This window comes from Corvus brachyrhynchos, unplaced genomic scaffold (assembly GCF_000691975.1).
Source record: "Corvus brachyrhynchos isolate BGI_N302 unplaced genomic scaffold, ASM69197v1 scaffold126, whole genome shotgun sequence".
NCBI classification, from domain to species: domain Eukaryota; kingdom Metazoa; phylum Chordata; class Aves; order Passeriformes; family Corvidae; genus Corvus; species Corvus brachyrhynchos.
In genome coordinates, this window is record NW_008239283.1 from 2,336,771 (window position 1) to 2,356,455 (window position 19,685).

Genomic DNA, 19,685 nt, shown 5'->3' on the forward strand with positions numbered 1-19,685 from the left:
TGCTGAAATTTAGATGCGAAAGAGGATACTTTCTCAAGTTCAGGGGGATTCTTTCTTCTCAAAACTAGCTAAGAAAAGAGGAGATCTGTGTCTTTTAGGATGGGTGAAGGGTAGTAAAAAGTTTGGCTTCTCACTGCTGTCACAAAAAGTACCAATTGTCTTTCCACTCAAATGAAGAATTGGTAATTTCAGTAGGTTTTGTGCTGCATTTGCCATAATCTAGAATGATTGTTTCTCCAAGTTACTCCTCATTAGCCTGAGGAAACAGCAAACCACCAAACTGTTCACAATAATTTTTAGGGACTAAAGTTTATTGTGTAAATACAAGCATATCAGAGATGTGCTTTCGAAACAAAACTGGATTTTGTGATTGTCAGCCTGGGTGGCTTTCAAAGGATATCCAGCAATGTTTTCACTCGTGCATAAGATTGCTGGAAAGCTTCATGAGATGTAAAAAACCCAAAAATAAAAAACAAATACAAATAATTTGGTCATTATAAAATGCATTGCAAAAAGAGCCACATAGTTTAGTAGTTTTAATAAAGAAAAATGATAAAGACTTAAACTGAGTGCAAATGGAAATAGGGAAGAAAGGATTGTAATTCAGGGCAGAATTCCACAATTTGGTACAGATGCATCTTTATTTTCAAGGCTGTTTTCTCTTCCATCTTGCTATAATTGCATTGAATTTCTTTTGGGTCTTAATCAAACACTTCCGATGATGTCAATTATTATTTATTTTTCTGGATGAGGACAGAATACAATGGCAAGACTTGGCCAACTGTGGTATAATTTCCTGAACGACTGAAATACTTGATGCACAACAGGGTTGTTTTGTTTGGGTTGGTTTTTGGTGACGTAGGTCTGAATTTGTGAGTGAATGAGATAAGTAAATACTTTGTGGTGAGCAATTTAATGATTAAAGTAATAAGATATTCAGCTTGTGCATATATGAGCATCTGCCAAAAAATTCTCTTTAATTTGTCCAGCTTTCAGAATTGCCTGTGAGATATTTTACATTTTCTAAATCTATAAATCAAGAACAGCCTCTAAATTTTAAACACTTAGTGTTTGAGCTGTGGTTGTCTTAACTAACTGCAGTTAGGTAATTTTTAATCTGTGTGCTCAGACACGTCAGAAATTAATACGATTTTAGAATTCACTTTTTGAGAAACAAGTGCTGCCAAGTGGCCACCACCATATTCAAAGACACCAACACAAAAGGAACCCAGCAAAGCTGACAGAATTTGTATTTCTCATGTACTCAAGAAAATATTCAGCAGGTATATCTTGCACCATTTGCCTTGATTGATCATAAAATAATTTTAAAAAGTGGATCAATTACACTTATGAACTGTTTTAAAATTCTAAGTTTACTATATTTATTAGTTAATGCTAGTTAATAATAGTTAATTTATCTTAGTTACTATTAGTTAATGATCATTAGTTAATACTGAAATAAGTTGTTGCACTTAAAGTATGCAGAAGTTTTTAATTTAAAAAACAGAGAAGTGGGGAATTTGGAGACTAAATGAATTTAGACTGCTAAATAATTATAATTTTATGCCTTTCTTGTACAAAGCTTTTCTAATTATAAATTTCAGACTACAAGAATGGGAACTATACTTCTAGTGTAATTTTTTAAATTTTTACAAATATTTACTGACATATTCAGAAAACCTTTTGTACAGTTTATCACATACAATTTACACTAGTGTTTGATGTTTACAACTCCTGGATATGCCTAAAATATTGAGCTAAAATAATGATTCCATTTTTATTCTTTTCCAGATTGGGCATCTTTGTGGTTTGGCAGTATTTGAAAGCTATTTATATACAATTAATTCAGATAACCTCAGCATCTTGCGAATAAACAGATACAATGGTACTGATGTTCAGGCTCTTGCTAGGCTGGACAATGCTAAAGAGATTCGTGTGTACCAGAAAAGAACTCAAGCAGCAGGTAAGACCAAATTTCCTCTCTCTAGAAAACATAAAACCGGGCATTAAGTGGTTGTGTGGTTAAAAAGTATCTGAAGATGGAGTGAAAATTTGTCCTTGTGGCACAACTTTCTGTAACTTCATCTGCCCAGTTTTCTGTGTGGTTGTTGCCACTTTTCCTGTGTCTCTAAGCTGCCGACTCAACCTCTTTCTGAGACTCCAGTTTGGAGAGCTGCCGAAGAGCCCTGCTCTGCGCTGTGAGGCTCAGACCTCTGAGAGTTTAACACCTTCAGAACTGTTGGATGTCCCAGAGTTGTCTGCATGCTCGATCTCAGATCTCAGAGGTTCCTGGTATCTCTGGGCCTGCTTTTGAGACACCACCTCATGTGAGCTCCTGTCTTTGGGGCTGCCAGAAAGGCACAGGGGTGTGGGCAGCCAAGCCGCCGAGCTGCCAGCACAGCACCGGGGAGAGAGGGAAAGGCTGACAGTGTTTCCTTGCTTTGTGTGAATGTCAGCATTGCCATCTGTGAAAGAAATCTTCATTTTTCTCTAGAATGAAAAACTTTTCTATAATCTCAGAATTTTTTGGTAAAACAGCAATTTCTGAGGTCCGTAATCCTGTATGACTTTAATTTGTTTACATCCTTTCTGCATGGAGAAGAGCAGTGGGACTTGTGGGAACTTTGTGTAAAGGTAGCAAGATCCATAACATTTACAATGATTCTTCATGAGAATTTTTGAAGTGACTGATAACAATAAATCGTTGCCATGACTGCTTAGAGTGAAAAGCCAACACATCAATTCTCAATGTTGATGTTTCTAAACAGAATGGCTGCTTCTGGAGAAGTTTGTGAAGTGGGAACGAACTCTAAATTGATGTAGAGTGGGTGAACTGATTTTCACCCTGGAGCTGAGGGCATTGATTTGCAGATGTCAATGTCTGAAGGAGGCTGCAAAGACTCTTTCTTTGCTATTATCATCCCTCTCGTACTCCTGAGGGAGTCAGAGAGGTTGAGTAGAGGAGAGACGTGAGCACAGTGTAATCTTCTCTTACATCCTGTCATTACTCCACTACTCCTTTTGTTTTGAATGGACATGTTTGTTGCTTGTCAAGATTCTCTGTAAAGGCTGTCTCAGCTTGCTGGAGTTTCTGTATTACCTTTAACTATATCGACCTTAAACCACTTGATTGCTTTGCTTTTTTTTTTTTAAAAAAACCTGAAAAGCTTGAGGTAAAGTAGGAAGAAAAGAAAAACAGTTTTCGAGCTAGAATACTCTTTTCTGTTTTAAGCTAGCTAGGTAAATACAAGATAACCTGGTACATTTTGTTTTCTCAGCACACTGCCATAAACAGATTAAAAAAAAAATGGCAGGCTGCTAACAGAGAACTGTGCATTTGGAAATATGAAATCAAGGGAAAGGAATCCTTTGTCTTCCTCAGCTGTATTTATATCCCAACTGTACAAACCTCCACCCCCTCCCTGGAATTGTTCAAGGCCAGGTTGGATGGGGCTCTGAGCAACCTGGTCTAGTGGAAGGTGTCCCTGCCCATGGCAGGGGGTTGGAATGAGATGGGCTTTAAGGTCCCTTCCAACCCAAATCGTTTTGTGATTCTGTAAATATGGAAAAACACTACAAGGCTTGTTCTGTGCTTTAGTTTCAGCACAGGTATCTGCCCAGAAAGGTGCTGTCTAATGGAGTTGAAGGAATACCAAACTGTGTGGGCATGGGTTGCACTCTGTCCTCAGAAAACCCCAACCAACCAAATGAACCAAAGCAACAAATGACAAAGGGGAGAAGTGTCAGCTCCCCCAGGGCAGCGCCGCCCGGCAAATGCTGTGCAGGAGCTTATTCACAGAGGGGTGATTGCACACAGTGATGGGCATGGCTTGATAGCCACAAGATGGCCCTGGGCTTGGGTATCATCTTTAAAAAACACCTTCCTTAGTAGTTACAATCTGGGGAAAGATTTATTGTGACATAAATCCCCTTTATTTTTTTTTTTCCTCTGTAAACTTTCTCCATGCTGATGCATATCGTTGTCTTGCTTTCAATGGCTCTGAGCCGTGCTGTTTTCCACTTGCCATAGTCAGAAGCCACGCGTGTGAAGTGGACCCATATGGAATGCCAGGGGGATGTTCCCACATCTGCCTGCTCAGCAGCAGCTACAAAGCACGGACGTGTCGCTGCAGGACTGGCTTCATCCTGGGGAGTGATGGCAGGTCATGCAAAAGTATGTTATTGAAATCCAACAGTCTGCCAGCCATGAATAGTCCAGCGTGTTCTTTAGTTCTGGGTGTTCTTTAGCAAATCACGTGAGCTGCTTTGGGGTGAAGTTTGTTTGTAACATGTACCTGGTGCTTTGTCCACCTGCTCCTTTCATTCCCTTAAAATTATTTGATTTGGCTTAGTTCACAGGAGTGACAGTTTAAACCTGGGATGCTGCTCAAAGAGTACTAAGAATTACCACAAGTTTTACATTAATCAGCCTCACTCTTTATTTAAATGCCACGCATTTTCACAGCACACAGGGGCTGGAATGCTGCTTAATAGTTTGTCACATCCAATTTCCACCCATACAATCAGCTTATAGCACAAAAACAGAACATTCTTGTGAGCAAGTCAAGGTTCTTCTCAGAATACTTTGTGAAAGCAAATGTGATTTGTGCAGCTGTGGTTATACCTAACATAACATGAACACAATCTGTTGGTCACCTACAGCCAACAGGAGGGTACCAAAAGTTTTTGGGAATGCCTGTTTTTTGGCTGGTTTTTCGGTCAAATGACATTGATTTAGTTCAGATGAAAGACATGCAGTTAGATACTCTGATGGATGCTGGTAGATGGATTTATTTGACCTCAGTCACACCTGATGCAGTTTTCTCTGACAATTCCATCAAAAATACCTAAGAGGCTGCAGGAAAAGTATATAGAGAATTTTAAGAAGTATATTGATAGCATTAAGCCTCTAAGGATATCTGTAAGTATATTTAAGGAAAGAAAATCACTTTGATAAGCTTCAGTTGTTTGTAATCAACTTATTATTTAAATTGTAAAAGTCTGAGAAATATGAACTTTTGATCTCCATGTTTTGTACCTCAGTTGGAAAGAACAGAGTACGTTGATTTGTTGTATTCCTTTCAATTTGAAAGAAATTTACTTTAATCCTTTTTGTTGTTTGATTCTGAGAAACTTAAGGTGGATACAAAAGTGTTTTGTACATGTTGGGGTTTATGGTATTGGTAAATTTTAAGCTGACTTCAGTCATGGTCTGTATTACCTTGATAGATCCTAATGAATTGTGAAATTAAATGTCTACAGAGCTATATATGTCCACTTCACAGCAGATGCAAAGTTATTCTGTGATCTACACACAGCTTTTTCAGTGTGAGCTTTTACACAAAAAAATAATTAGATGTAAGCAGCTCACTGAAGTAATTTGTATTTTAAATACGGGAATGTAATTAGCTAGATTTTTTTTTTTTTTTTTTTAAATCTGGATACCTTCAGAATATATGAAAGTTTTATTTTTGGTATCGAATAAGGCTCCTGCTCCCCACTAATTATGCCAGTTAATTAAACAGTGACATTATGCACTGGGAAGAAGATTAGGCAGCATCAGTTGTTTATGTTTGTTGTAATCTTTCTTTTGCAGGACCAAAGAATGAATTGTTTCTTTTTTATGGGAAGGGACGCCCAGGAATAATCCGGGGAATGGACCTGAATACCAAAGTGTCTGACGAATACATGATCCCTATAGAGAACCTGGTCAATCCTCGTGCTCTGGACTTCCACGCTGAAACCAATTACATTTACTTTGCTGATACCACCAGTTTCCTAATTGGACGGCAGAAGATTGATGGCACAGAGCGAGAAACAATCCTCAAAGATGGTAGGTGATGCTCAGTGATGGTGACATTCAGAGATGCTCACTGTGGAGAAGTTGAACTGACATTTGCAGATAATTTAAAGTTTTATTTGAATTTCCTGTGGAAAACAGACACAAATTTGACCTTGAACAGAGTTGGAGCTACTTTTTTACAGCTTCCTGTTTATTTTTCCTGAGGACAGAAATGTAAAATTTGTTTGAGTCATTCCGTTGTGAGTTCTTACTTTGTCCAGTTCCCCATTAGTGATTAATTTCTGTCTTCATTTTGTATCCTTCCAGTAGCTGGGTATTTATTGAGCCATCCCAAATCCCTGTAGACTTTAGAAGACTTCACTCCAGCCTGTAGCACACTGTGGATTCTGGAGTTTGTTTAAGTTTGGCAGAATGAGATTGTCTGTTGTGCTTGAAAACTCATTAGGAAAAAAGCATTGTCTTTCCTGATGCATTTTCCATTGTATATGTGGAAGCAACAGGAAGACCTAAACATCTATTAGAACCTTAATTAAGATGCTTGTAACATTTATTATAGCAATGAGAGAAAATGCCAGCAGTTCTCTAGTTTCCACATCTCCCATTACACTGAATCTCTCTGGGCTAGAATCATATCTCATCATACCAAATGTTGTTGCAGTGAAAAAAGCTTCCAATGTGTCAATCAAGATTTGGTTTTCCTTTATGGCCCCTTCTCTGTAACTCCAGCAGGAGGTAGCAACTGCCACGGCTGAAATCCATGCTACAGTAATTATTTTCTAGTCCTCAAAGTAAGAAGCAGCATAAATATTCATCTTGGCCTTCAGAGAGCTTAATATCACTACTTGTGAATGGAAGCTCAGGACAGTGAAAGTAACTAAAATACAATTGTTTTAGCAGGGGGATTTCCATTCCCTGTCATTCATAATGCATGTTTTAATCCACCCTTCTAAGGAACCATCTCCACTGTGCAGTGATATGATGCTCTTTTAGTGTAAAGTCTCCCCTCAGAGTCTGCACAAAGATCCCTTCAGCAGCAGTTGCAAGGAATAGTGACAGGCTCTTTACCCTGCTCTGGTGAATGGTTAATAAAGGGCATTTGTTTCAGAAAATAACAAATACTCAGCTGTCAGTCTGGTAATTCTTCATTTCACTGCCAGCATGGGAATGGATAATGCACATCTCACATCTTCCATTGCTGACTTTCTTTTACTAACTGTGCATTTCATTTGACAACGAAGTAATTCAAATGTGGAATAGAGGAAGGAGCAGGAAATATGAAAATTTGAACATTATAAGGGAGCAGCAAGGAGCATCCTGGCTGAAAGGTGTCAGACAGGTCAGGGTCAGACAGGTTGGGATTAGTCTATTCAAACATGCCAAACCAGAAAAGCATTCCTGTAAATATTGTTTAAATGCAGTGTCTACTCTTTATAATTACAACATAGCAAAAATATCAATGCAATGCCAAAAGACTTGTGGATTTTCTGATGATTTATTATTGGTGATTCCACTATTTGCAAAGACCAAAAAATACATCACTGTCATTCTCCCCCTCCTTCTTCCCCAGGAGCTTACATTGTTAGTTTTAACTTGGTATAGTTTCATAACTTTAAAGTATATTTAAAGAACATTTGTTAATGTATTTTTTATGATTTAAAAAATTAATGTGGCCTCCAGCCATAACACCTCAGATTTTATTCTTGTCAACTCTCAAGAGCTCAGCAGGGACAGATGAAATCGTTCCTTGGTGGAAGGCTACTACAGAAAATCAGGTGTGTCAGGAGGTGGTGTATTTGCTCTGAATAGCGTGCTGCTAAGGGCTTCTAGCTGTGGTAGGTGCCACTTCTCAGATTAGAAGTTGCCTTTTTTTGGTGACTGTCAGGTTTTTCAAGAATGTATTTGCTCATTCAGACAGCATTGCAGCTCAGATAATTACAGTTTGCCTACGTGAGAGCCTGATCCTATGTGCTGTTGGCTGGGAATTGGGATCACTGAGCGCCTCACTCTGCTGGAGTTGGATTTCCCGTATACTTTCAGCTGTGATTTCTTATTCTTCACTTTGGGAAGCAAACTGCTGTGTAGTGTTGATAACAATTTGACAGCCCCTAGCACAGCCTAGCTTAGAGCCGGTGGCACAGCTGCAGTAGCACTGTACTTCCACCAGCAACAGAAATTATAATTAACATTTCAAACTTGGGTGTAAAATCAGTCTTTTACATTAAAAACTGGGAAAAACCCAGACATTTTGAAATGGATTTAAATACTGTTCAGTCGATGTAACTTGAGCACAAGCTCAGGGTTTTTTACTTGTCTTTCTATCCCTAATGCTTTTTTTAGATGTTGCTGCAAGCCTGAAAGTCTTATATTATTTACTTGCAATTTTAGTAAGGATGCTCAAGGCTAACCTGTTGCTTAAACAAGGCCAAAGTAAGTCTGTACAGATCTTTGTTTAGAAGGTTGGTATATAGAAGAATTATTTTCCCACCAATTTTTATGTTAATCTAGCATTTTCATCATTATTACTGCACGTGACCTAACCAGTATTGATGAGCTTGGCCATTCTGTACCAAATTACATGCTCTGCCTGTAATCTGTTCCACATTGAAAATCAGTGTGGCAAACTGCTGCCTCTAGAACTTTGAGTTTTTAAAAATCTCCTATCTACACTCACTGTATTTGGAGCCCTCATATTACTGTTGGTAGTAAAATTCTGGTGGAAATTCCAGAATTACAGATGTTAATTTTTCCTTTAGCAAGTGAAGAGTGATCACAAGGGTATTTTATTACCTCCTCCCTTTTATGCTGAAAGGGCTTTACTGCAGAAGGACTGGCTTACTGTAGTCAGATCAATTTTGTTTAACCAGAATGGCAGAATGGCCATTTTCTTGTTCCTGTTTACTTCTTGGTGTGAAACCCATTTGAAAAGTAATTAATATATTTAAAGCTTTTAGATAGTGCAATAAAAGTGAGCTTGAAATCATAACTCCACAAAAACAATGAAAATTATCTCTATAGGGTTGTGCTGTAGAATTGTCCTTTATTTTTAAAACTTTCTTATATAGATAGTATTTAATTACTGTGAGTTTTTTTGACTTAGATTGTATTTAGTTTAGAAACACATTTCCCCCAAAATTCCTGCCGAAGGAAAGGCAGGTCAGAGACAGTGGCTATTATGTGAAGCTGAATAGATGTGGAGCAATAGTCTTGTAAATTTTAGGAGGTATCCAGCATTCTAATCTAACAGTTTTGCTGCTGATACCAATACAGCCCATATTTGGACTGGTTTGACTCCCAAAGAAGAAAAAAAAAAGGAAAATATTTTCTCTAAAAAGGTGATCTTATTAATATCAAAATCTGATCTTACTAGTATAGAAACTATGTTTAGCCCAAATTACCTTGGTCAGACAGGATAACAATAAAATGAGTTTTGAACAAATCACTCCTTGTCCTCAAGCTTCATTTTACTCATGTCACTGTTTCTTGACTTGAGCAAAATCTGCTGAGGCCCCTCAGAGCTCTAAAGCACGTTTCTTTCACAGCTCAGGTTTTCTGTGTTGCCTGTTCTGTGCAGCAGTTTTTCCCTGAGCCTTGGGCTCCAAGTCCTTGGTGAAATTCTCTTTTCTTTTCCCTTCCATTCTTAGCACTTTTCTCAGCCTACTTGACCACTCCAAGATCAAAGGCCACTCTCCACTTTTAGGAACTTTCAGCTCCCTCTGACATTGTCTTTTCAAAAGAATGTAGCAAAGGCACTGAGAGATAAACAATAAAACTGGCAGTGTCCATCAGCCTGGGGAAGCTGGCTGAGCTGCTAGCACTGCTCTCAGACACTGCCTGGCCCACAGCAGTTTTGTGCTTTGGGTGATTCTTGTCAGACCAGGTGGTTGCTGGGTTAGAAATGTCATCATTCTATTGTTTCATGTCCTGGAGAGCTCATTCTGACACCTTTGCTTCCCCCAAGCTTCTTAGATCACAAGGTAAATTCATTCCCTAAAAGTGCAGGTGTATCAGAAATACGGATAAAATTGTTAAAACACATTTTGCAAGACCTCTCAGCATGTGCCACCTTTTTTTTTTTCTCCACATAACTTTCTCATATTGTGTCTCACAGGACATATTGTCATCTCTACACCCGTGATTGATTTACAAAACTTAGGTCTAGTTTCTTAAGTGAACAAGGTTTAGTTGATACTTTGATGGATACCAAATATCTGTAATATGCTTTGGACCTTTAGTAGATAAGGGAAAAAAGCAATTTCAAAAATATAGCGTGGATATCACATAATAAATAGTGAACATAAGTAAATATAGAACATAAATAGTATTAATTTCTTACTACTCTCCTCTCTCTTTCAACAGATCTTGATAATGTGGAAGGCATAGCAGTGGACTGGATTGGAAATAATCTTTATTGGACCAATGATGGCCACAGGAAAACAATTGCTGTTGCCAGACTGGAGAAAGCTGCTCAGAGTAGGAAAACTTTATTAGAGGGAGACATGTCCCACCCGAGAGGAATTGTTGTCGATCCTGTCAATGGGTATGAAGCAAACTGTTTCTTCTGTAATGATTGTCTTTGTAGCATAAACACAGGATTGACTTTGCTCAGGATGAGGTTTGGAGAGTCATGTAGCAGTCTGCAACTCTTCAGGAGTCTGTAATATCTGTGATTCCTGTCCAGCATTCTTGCCCTGAGGCCTTCAGAAGAATTTGTATGCCTGTCACTGTTGAATGTCTGTCCTGTTAATCTGAGTGTGAGTCACCTTTTTCTCAAACAAATTGAAGGTGTAGGTCCTGTATGAATTTTTAATATTAGGGGAATTTTAAGATGCTCTCCTGTAAATTATTTCTCTCTCTCTCTAAGTCTCATTTTCTGGAGATAATTATGACCCAATCCTTGTACACATTAATTTACAAAACTGAGACAGTACTCTTCATTACTTATTAGCATTAATTAATGTTGATAGGGTGCAAAATAAAAAAAAACCAAACAAAACATCACTTTATATTACTGTGGAATAATGGTGGTTTACTTAAAAAATCAGTGTTAGATTTGTTCAGGGAATTGTCACTGAAGAATGATGTAGGTGGGTAGTTTTAGTGTGGCTGGATTGATTGCTATTTTCCTATTACAGAAAATATTTACACTATCAGGTTTTCCCTTTTGAGCCTGTCCTTCGAGGAGGGGAAGTGACTGGGGAAAGGCTACAATTCATTAAGGTCAGATAGTGAGGGCATAAAATCAGACCATGAACCATAACCACACCTGCAATTACTTTGTTAGATTTTCCGGCTCAGTAAGTGCATGGCACAGGAAACAGTGTATGAAGATGTATTGCCTAGAAAGGGCCATTATATAAAACACTTCTCCAATAAAATAGCATGTCCTTCATGATTATGCTTCTCATGGAAGCTCTTCCTGAGGGATTTCATTTATTATGGCTTTTTAATTGTGTTTCCAAAATTTTAGTCTTGATTTAACCGGTGTTGGAGCATTAACTGCATTTTGAGATACAATTAAAGCACATTGACTTAAATGTCTGTCACTGTGAGCACGTTTTAGCTCTTGACAGGATAACTAAAATAAGTGCAGACAAAGAGTTGATGGAGAAAAGTTTAGTAATTGCTGTTGAGAAGTCATGTAAATATTTGTAAAACATATTTTGTCTCCCAATAAAATAAGTGCCATATTGACCTGCAGCTGCCTGAGCCTCAGGGCATGTGCAAGGTTTATCATTCTGTGATTAAAGCCGGTGCTGTTTGAGTCAAACATGCAACGGAGTTTGTAAGGCTCATGGATCAGAAATTGACTGATGTTCTTTGCACGTGTTTACAAAAACATTAAAAGAACCCAAAACAACCTTCTAGTGGGCGATTTGAGAGAAATGAAAAAGAAACAAAAAAGCTGCATTTGCATATCTGCAAACCTGTGTAATGGTGTGCAATTTTTTTTCCAGTTTCTCATAAATCTTAAATAATGCTTATATATAAAAGTGCATTTGAATATATTTTTTTTGGCCGGTAGATTTGACATAATTTACACAGGTGTGATAATAAAATAATTTTTCACTTCAGTGTATTATTCCCTTGTAAATTCAGTATTTAAATATCAGGACTTTATTCTTTAAAGTACAGGCCAATTAAATGGTTTAGGATCACAGAAGTTATTTCAGAAAGATAAATCTTGTGAAATAAAATGTGAGGTACATCAATAGCAATTAAATCATGATAACTTTAATAAATAGGATCCATTTAAGATTGGCATGATGTTTTTCCTCTCTTTAATGCTTATTAATTGAAATGCTATCTTTGACTAAAAGTAAGCATCTGCTGTCTGGCAAACATTTTCATTTATGAATGATGTGACTGTATGTGATACAACCTGAGATGATTCACAGATTGCATACAGGTTTCTATGTATTACTTCCCATTAACTCATTTTCCTTATGTAAAAAAAGGGTAAAAAAAAGAAAAAAAGTGGTGTTTCTTAGCATATTTTCTGCCCTCTGCTTTTGTACAAGTTGAAGTTGTGTAATTTAAATGGTTGAAATCACTGTTTTCATGGGCAAATTCTATAATAGAATATGATAATCAGAAAAATTTAATAAGGAAAATCAAGGTTTATTCTGTAGTGTCCAGTAGAGAATGGCTCATAGAATTCCTCTGAGCCAATACTTTTAGAGGAGTTAATATCCTTTTTTTTTAACTTTTCCAAAGTAGTATTGGTGCCTTTCTTTCACACTTTGTTGTGGTTTTTTTGGTTTTTTTTTTTAATCTGTTTTGCTGTACTATAAGCTATAAAACTATGCTAAAATTGCCTGCTGGCTATTTTTCAACTAATTTTCACAGCAACTATTTCTAAACATTTTTGTGATGGACAAAGTACTCGTAACAGTTTTCTGTGTAATTTAGCTGCTTTCATGTAGCACCTGAAGTTCACAGAACGTCAAGGTTATGCTTTAGCTCTAGAACCAGAGTGCAGATAATTACTGTGTTGCAACTTCTTTGGTAGAATTAGGTGTAATAAAAGTGAGAATTACATCATAAAGGCAAATTAGACCTGGCCAGAACCAGCTCACTGTAAAAATTTGAAGTTTGTGATGAAGTCAATACAATTGATGGTTTAAAAAAAAGCAAACAAAGAAACCCCATAATTCTGGTGGGATTTAATAAGGTCTTAATTCTTTCACTTTTCTTGTCTATTGGTCCATCTGGTATTCATGTAATTTATCACAATATGAGCAAAGTAATAGAAGCGTCACTTCAGCAGCATCAGGGAAGGTAACACAGTTGTAGAAACAGCAATGGAAAGCAACATGCAAAAGTCAAAATTGCTCTGGCTTAGATGAGGTGTTGCGAAAAGCCTAAGGTGTAATTCACCTGATTAAAATGGGATCTGAACGCTCATTTTTGTAATTCCCTAGATGGATGTACTGGACAGACTGGGAGGAAGATGAAATAGATGACAGCGTGGGGAGGATTGAGAAGGCCTGGATGGATGGCTACAGCCGGCAGGTTTTTGTTACATCAAAGATGCTCTGGCCAAATGGTTTAACTCTGGACCACCGTGCCAATGTGCTGTACTGGTGTGATGCCTATTATGATCACATTGAAAGGATCTATTTGAATGGGACTGACAGAAAGGTAAAAGAGAAATGCTGCTGGTTTGCCACAGTCATGTTCTTTCTCCAGATTTTATTGTGTTGCATTAAAAATACTTCTCAAGGTTTTTAAAGTCTGCGCAACCCTGCCACGTGTCCGGCGTCACCTCTGTCGGAATGATGGTGGCAGTCCTGAGTGAGAGACTGAAACACAGCTTAAGATGTTCCTCTGTACTAAGTGACACCAAACCTGATTTTTTTTAAATCTATTTTTTTCTCATGTGGCAATGGGTTATATTTTGATTGAGCCATTAAGCTGCAAAGAGTTTTTCAGTAGAAAAAGCCTTTCTTTTTTGGCTTTGCCAGAAGGAGGCTTTTCTTTGAACTTCATTGGACAAGCTGGTTTTGATCAATTTCTGTGCCTCTTTTGAGCATTTGTGGTAATATTCAGAGGGGCAGCACTCAACAAATGCTGTCAAAGATGGAGAGAGGTTGCTTTAGTTGTTACTAATGCCTGTACTAGCTCGATACAAGTCTGTGCAGACATTCTGTGTGGGTTTGCAGACGCAACAAGCACAGAATAAGACACTTGAAAACGGTTAAAGCTTAGACTGGAGTCTGATAATTTGGGCAAGTTTTACCATCTGCTTCATAAAATTAGTAGGTGGTGAATAACAAGAAGCACCTGTATTTACAGGTTTTATTTTGAAGTGTGTCACAGAATTTTTATTTTTTTTTCTTTTTTTTAAATTCTGGGATATTGAAAAACTACATAACTATTTGAATAAATGTATGTAGCCAAAAATAACTAGAAGATAGTTGCTTTTGATGCTTAATCATTTGTATTTAAATATGGGATATTTTGGTCAAAATTTAACTGGATCAATCACATCTTTAATTCTGTGTCAGAACAGTGAAGATTCTGGGGACGGGGAGGTCCTTAATTCCACCAATAGCTGTCAGATTATTGACTGATTGATTAATTTGGATCAAAAGCAGTTCATTGAGGAGTTTTGACTATAAGAATTCCAAGTCCAAAAAGAAAACTTGAAGGGCAAAAGAGGATGATGCTTGTCGATCACCTCAAAGTAGTATTTTAGTTGTCTTTATCTCCGTATTCTCTTGGGTTTGTGTCTATAAACAGACAAGGTAGGGCATCTGAGGAATTGCTTCCTTCTCTCTAGAGGGGAGGTAGGAAAAGGGCTCTTGGTTCAAGCAAGGATCCCAGCCAGAAGAAGGAGACCAGTCATTCCAAACTGCAGCTGCTGGGACAGAATCACAGGATCGTAGAATTATTTATATTGGGAAAGGCCTTAAGATCTTCAGGTCCAACCCTTTACCCAGCACTGCTGAGTTCATCACTAACCATGACCCTAAAGCCCACGCCTATGTCTTTCAAATCCTCCCAGGGTTAGTGACTCTGCCACTTCCCTGGGCACCCTGTTCCTGTGATATCTGATGGGGGCCGCTTAAAGTGAATTTATATGAAGTTTTTTGAAGTTTGATATTGATAATGCTGCACAGTAGGGCTTTGCACTCTTTATTTAATTTTATTGCAATAGATTGTTATGTTTGGAACAGTAATTATCTCAGTTTTCCTGTTTCCTGTTTTACCTTCTCAGAAAAATTAATAATTCTTTTAACCTTGCTGATGCTCACCTACCACTAATTAATTGCAGGTAGTCTACAATGGAAAAGATTTGAATCATCCTTTTGGACTGTCACATCATGGAAATTACATATACTGGACAGATTACATGAATGGGTCAATTTTCCAGTTGGATCTGGTAACAAGGAATGTGACATTGCTGAGAAGTGAGAGGCCACCTTTGTTTGGGCTCCAGATTTATGATCCACGCAAACAGCAAGGTACTCACGCAGTTTCTCCAGAGGTCTGTTATAAAAGGACATTTTCCCTTACAGTCTCCAAGTATTTTGAGGTGACTGGACGAACAAAAATAGAAAAACAAATATGGGTTGTGGCATGAGAAAGATATTCTCCAACATTTCAGTCCATTGGTATAGAAACTGAGCCTCTTGTAAGTACTGAAAAGTGAATCATAGCTTTATTCCTGTCTGAATTCCTTCTGTGCATTCACACTGCCTTTATTGCCCTTTTTCCTTGTGTGACCAAGAAATGCTGTGCAAGTATCAATTATAGTGGGTAACATATGTTCATTGGCTCAAAGATATAAAATATATTATTACATTTACCTTCTCTTAAATGAGATCATAGATTCTGCCTGTGTTTTCCTTTTTTTAAATTTTCTCCCTCATCTTGGTCTACATCAACACTGTATGTTGCACAGAATAAAATTAGTTCTTTGCGAGTAGTGGAAAAATCCATAGCTGTTGCTACTTGTATCAGTAGAGAAATGAGATAAAAGCCATAGGTTTCCATAGATGGAATTTAGAAAATACAAGTGCTACCGTACAGGTAAAGTTAAAAATGTGTTTTACTGAAGAAAACTTTGCATTCCATTTAGTACATACAGCGTTCCTATGAGTTGTTGAGTATTTCCTCGCTTCAGTGAAAACGTATTTCTGGTTAATGTCTGCCACCAAACATGAAAATGAGCGTCAGGAATTAGTATAGCTAAAATACTATTTAAAGATTATTTTTTTACTGTTAAAAGTTTATCTTTTCTGCTACTGTAGCATCTAAATTTCCTCTACCTAAAGCTAGCTAGTATATGTAGCACTGTGCCATGTCAGGGTTGCTGCAACAGCGTTCTTCTGATCAAAGATGCTTTTCAGGGACTCTCTCTTAATTTCAAAGACATGTAAAAGTATCATTTGGGTATTTTTCTTGGATTTATTGTGGATTTTGCTTGGTTGGTGTTTTTAAGACAAAATCTGGTCCCAATTCTACCCTCAAGGTGGCTAAATTTCAGATTGTTTTTTCTGCAAACCGAAGATGCAGTGTTTGCTTCAATACTTAGTACTTTTGTTGCTTTATTCAGTACTTAGAATCTTCCTTGCTTTTTTGAAAAAAAGGGACGTTTAATGCAGTTTCTGTTAGTTTCCAAGTGAGCTGACACCAGAGGGGGAGTGCCTCTTAGGCAGTTTTGCTGAATGAGCTAAAAGAATTTGGCTCGTTAATATATTCTTTGTTTGAAATTGGAATTGGAATTTTGCAAGCTAACTGCAGCCTTTAGGAACTTCCCTTTTTGTCATGCTCAGTGAGGTTGATCCTGCCATTGTTCCCCAAAGGAGCATAAAAATTTATTTTAAAGAAACTGTTTGTGTGCATGTTTTTCTTCTAAAAGAGCAGGCTCAAGGCTGAATTGTGATACAGAGAAAACCATGGCAAACCATTTTATAGACGAGTTGTATATTAAAGATTACATGCACAAACCTCAGAAACTTTTGCCTGTGATATTTCGAGGTGACTGCTTTGATGCTTCTGGTATTGTCACTGTCTACACAGGCAGAAACTGTGTCATTTCATGTAGGCATAGTTCATTTCAGACGGGCATTTTTACCATGGGGGCTTTTCCAGGATCCTGTGCCAATCCTGCTTTGCTTTGTGCTTTGGGTAGCGACATTAAGCTTTTGGGATCTCCTCGAGGAGAGGTGTTTTTCATTGTCTCTCTCTCATGAGGCATGATCCTCTTGTGAAGAAATCTTTTTTTTTTTTTTTTCCCTTGCTTCCAGAGATTAGAATTCACCTTCCTTTCTTAGGCTTAGTCTTTGGGTCTCTGTGCATTAGTGTTGGAACCCTGGATTTAGAAAATTTAGGTTTCTGGGATATATGTAACAATATGGAGGATTTGGGGTGTGGATTTGTTCTTCTTCTTTTCTCCTTCTTCTTCACAAATCTGGCTGTTCTGCTATTGGGTCAAAAAAACCCGCAGTGCGGATCATGAATAGTTAGTTATTGGATTAAAAGTAAAAACAAATTACTTGGCATGCCATAATTGGGTGTTTTGGACCTTAAAAGGCCTTGGAAGTTAGAACTCATGGCCATTTTCCACCTTGTTAACTAAGAGGCACATCCCGTGCAGCTGTGCTATAGATAAATAAACATCTAAGTCCGAAGAACAACCTCGGGTCCTCTGCCTTTTAATCCAAACTCTGAGTAAAAGAACTCAGGAAACAAAAGTAAAGAAGAAAAGAAACGATAAAAGAGAAAATTAACACATTAGGAATCCCTAAAAAATGGGAAGGTGAAGCATAGTAATCACAGGAGTTGGATTTACACTCAGAGTATGACCCTGCCAAGGCCTGCAGGTATTTCCACTGCCTTGAAAGGCTGGATTGATACTTACATGTAAATAATTCTTGAGTAAGTGCATTTACAGCAGTTAAAGTAGCCTCTTTTGAATTCAGCTAATGTTTTAACTCCTCAGGCTGCAAAGAAGAGCTTGAGCACCAGGCTGCTGCTCTTCATGTGTGGAGGATGATCCTAAGAGTGAGCTTACACAATTTAATAGTACTTGAGGTTAGGTTATTAAGAAGGTACAAATGCGATAAATGCTTCAGTGTATCTATTAACTGAGAAGATTGAACAAATGTGCATGGTTGCCATCATTTTTATTCTGAGAATGATGACTGAGATGCAATTACATTGTTGGTTTAGCTCTGGAATAATTTTTTAGCTAATTAAAATGGAATTGGCCTAATTTAATCACGTGCAACTGACAGGGCAGCAGCTGCTTTTAAAAGCTGTCAAAATATGAAAAATATGATAATAGCTTTGAAAATACTTTAAAATTTTGGGACTATTTTAAGAACACCCATATAAAATAGCTGTTATGAACTGTAGTCGAGGAAATTTAATTTCCCAAGTACCTGATAGCTTTACAGGTTCTACAGCTTATTCAATAAAGAGGCTTAACCTGTTTGAACTGTGTTTTGGGAGTCATTTCAGCCTAGGAGTCCCTTCAGCAAGACTGATGGGACTGAAAGTCTCCCTGCACCTTCAGGTTGAAGACTGCACTTTATAAACCTTTTTATCTTGAATCTTTTTGCTTTAACTCTTGGTACTTCTATTTTCCTTGTCATTACCCGCTCTTTTATCACTTTACTTAGCATATAACCCACTGTGCAGGAGTTTGTCATCCCAATTATGAGGTTAAGTAGGAACTTTTCATCTTCACAGTGGACCAGTTGACTTTGATCTAGTGATTTAATTTTTGATGTTACTTATGTTAAGCTTGCATTGGGCTTCAGAATCATCATGGCTTTTCAATGTGTTTTCTATATTTGCCTGAAATAGTCTTTTATTCTGTAGGCTTATTCTATTTTAGTGAGCTGACAAACACATGTACATTCTTTAATTAAATCACTGCAAATGTTTTGATTTTTGCTATATAATATTGGAGTCACTTTTGAAGATTGTATTTTGGTTTGTTTATTTCATCAGCTTCTGAGAACTTTTTAAATCTTTATGTTACTGACATCCTGTATTTTTACAATGTAAAGATGGAGAGACTTTCAAGGCTACTTTTTTCAGAGGCTGTGTTTTACTTAAGGTTTTCCAAAATTTAGACTCAAATACATTTCTTACATTTCTGATGTTTTGCTTATATTATTTTGGTTTTGGTGAGCAGAGACCTAATAGTTGATTTTTGTAATGGTTTAGGTTATAGTCTCAGACTTGACAGCAGGACAATAATGTATATTAAGTGTCCAGTCTAAGCTCTGTCTAAAATTGTGATCAAGCCCTCAGACTTCACAGAGAATTCCTGTTTTTCCTGTTTATGTGTTTTTCCCCATCTCACTCACACCCTATCCAGTGAAAATACAAGTACCACAGTGGCCTTTCACATCATTCTCTATTAAACATTTTGCATTTAAACATTTAAAACAAATCAGTTTGAAAGTTCAGTGGCATTTTAATGGATGGTTTACACATTTTCTTCTGAGAAGTGTTGTGTATGGTGGATCAGAAAAAGTATAGGGAAAGGTTATTAAGCACTGCTCAAGGTCTGTATTCTAAGATGTATCAAGGTATATCTTAAAATTTAAAATTTTTCAAAATTTTGAATTATTTGCTCATTATCTGATATTCATTTGATAATTTGAAGAGATTTCCCTTCACATGCAGGAATGGCTCTGACAGGACAGTTTAATATCCATGTTTATAGCTCGATGAAAACTTAATATTATATTTTCCATGAAAAGTGAAATGAGGATGTTTGAGGAGAGGGAATTGTGTGGGGTCTGTTTTAGCCCAGGAAGCTGATGAATGTTTTGTACACCTTTAAAAGGAGGAATTGCTTTTTACTAGGACAGGAAGATGAAAAAAAAAAAAGTAGTTTTAATTGAAAGGTTCAGCA

At 37.3% G+C, this 19,685-nt stretch overlaps 1 protein-coding gene across 1 annotated transcript in view; it reads left to right on the forward strand.

The window, feature by feature from the left end:
- The window catches only part of LRP1B (LDL receptor related protein 1B), a 483,986-nt gene that overhangs the window by 250,142 nt on the left and 214,159 nt on the right, over nucleotides 1-19,685 (forward strand). Inside the window, exons 9-14 of the mRNA XM_017740107.1 lie at nucleotides 1,792-1,963; nucleotides 4,031-4,174; nucleotides 5,597-5,833; nucleotides 10,160-10,340; nucleotides 13,225-13,444; nucleotides 15,081-15,270. Coding sequence (XP_017595596.1) covers nucleotides 1,792-1,963; nucleotides 4,031-4,174; nucleotides 5,597-5,833; nucleotides 10,160-10,340; nucleotides 13,225-13,444; nucleotides 15,081-15,270 — 1,144 coding nt within the window. The remainder of the gene's footprint in view (nucleotides 1-1,791; nucleotides 1,964-4,030; nucleotides 4,175-5,596; nucleotides 5,834-10,159; nucleotides 10,341-13,224; nucleotides 13,445-15,080; nucleotides 15,271-19,685) is intronic.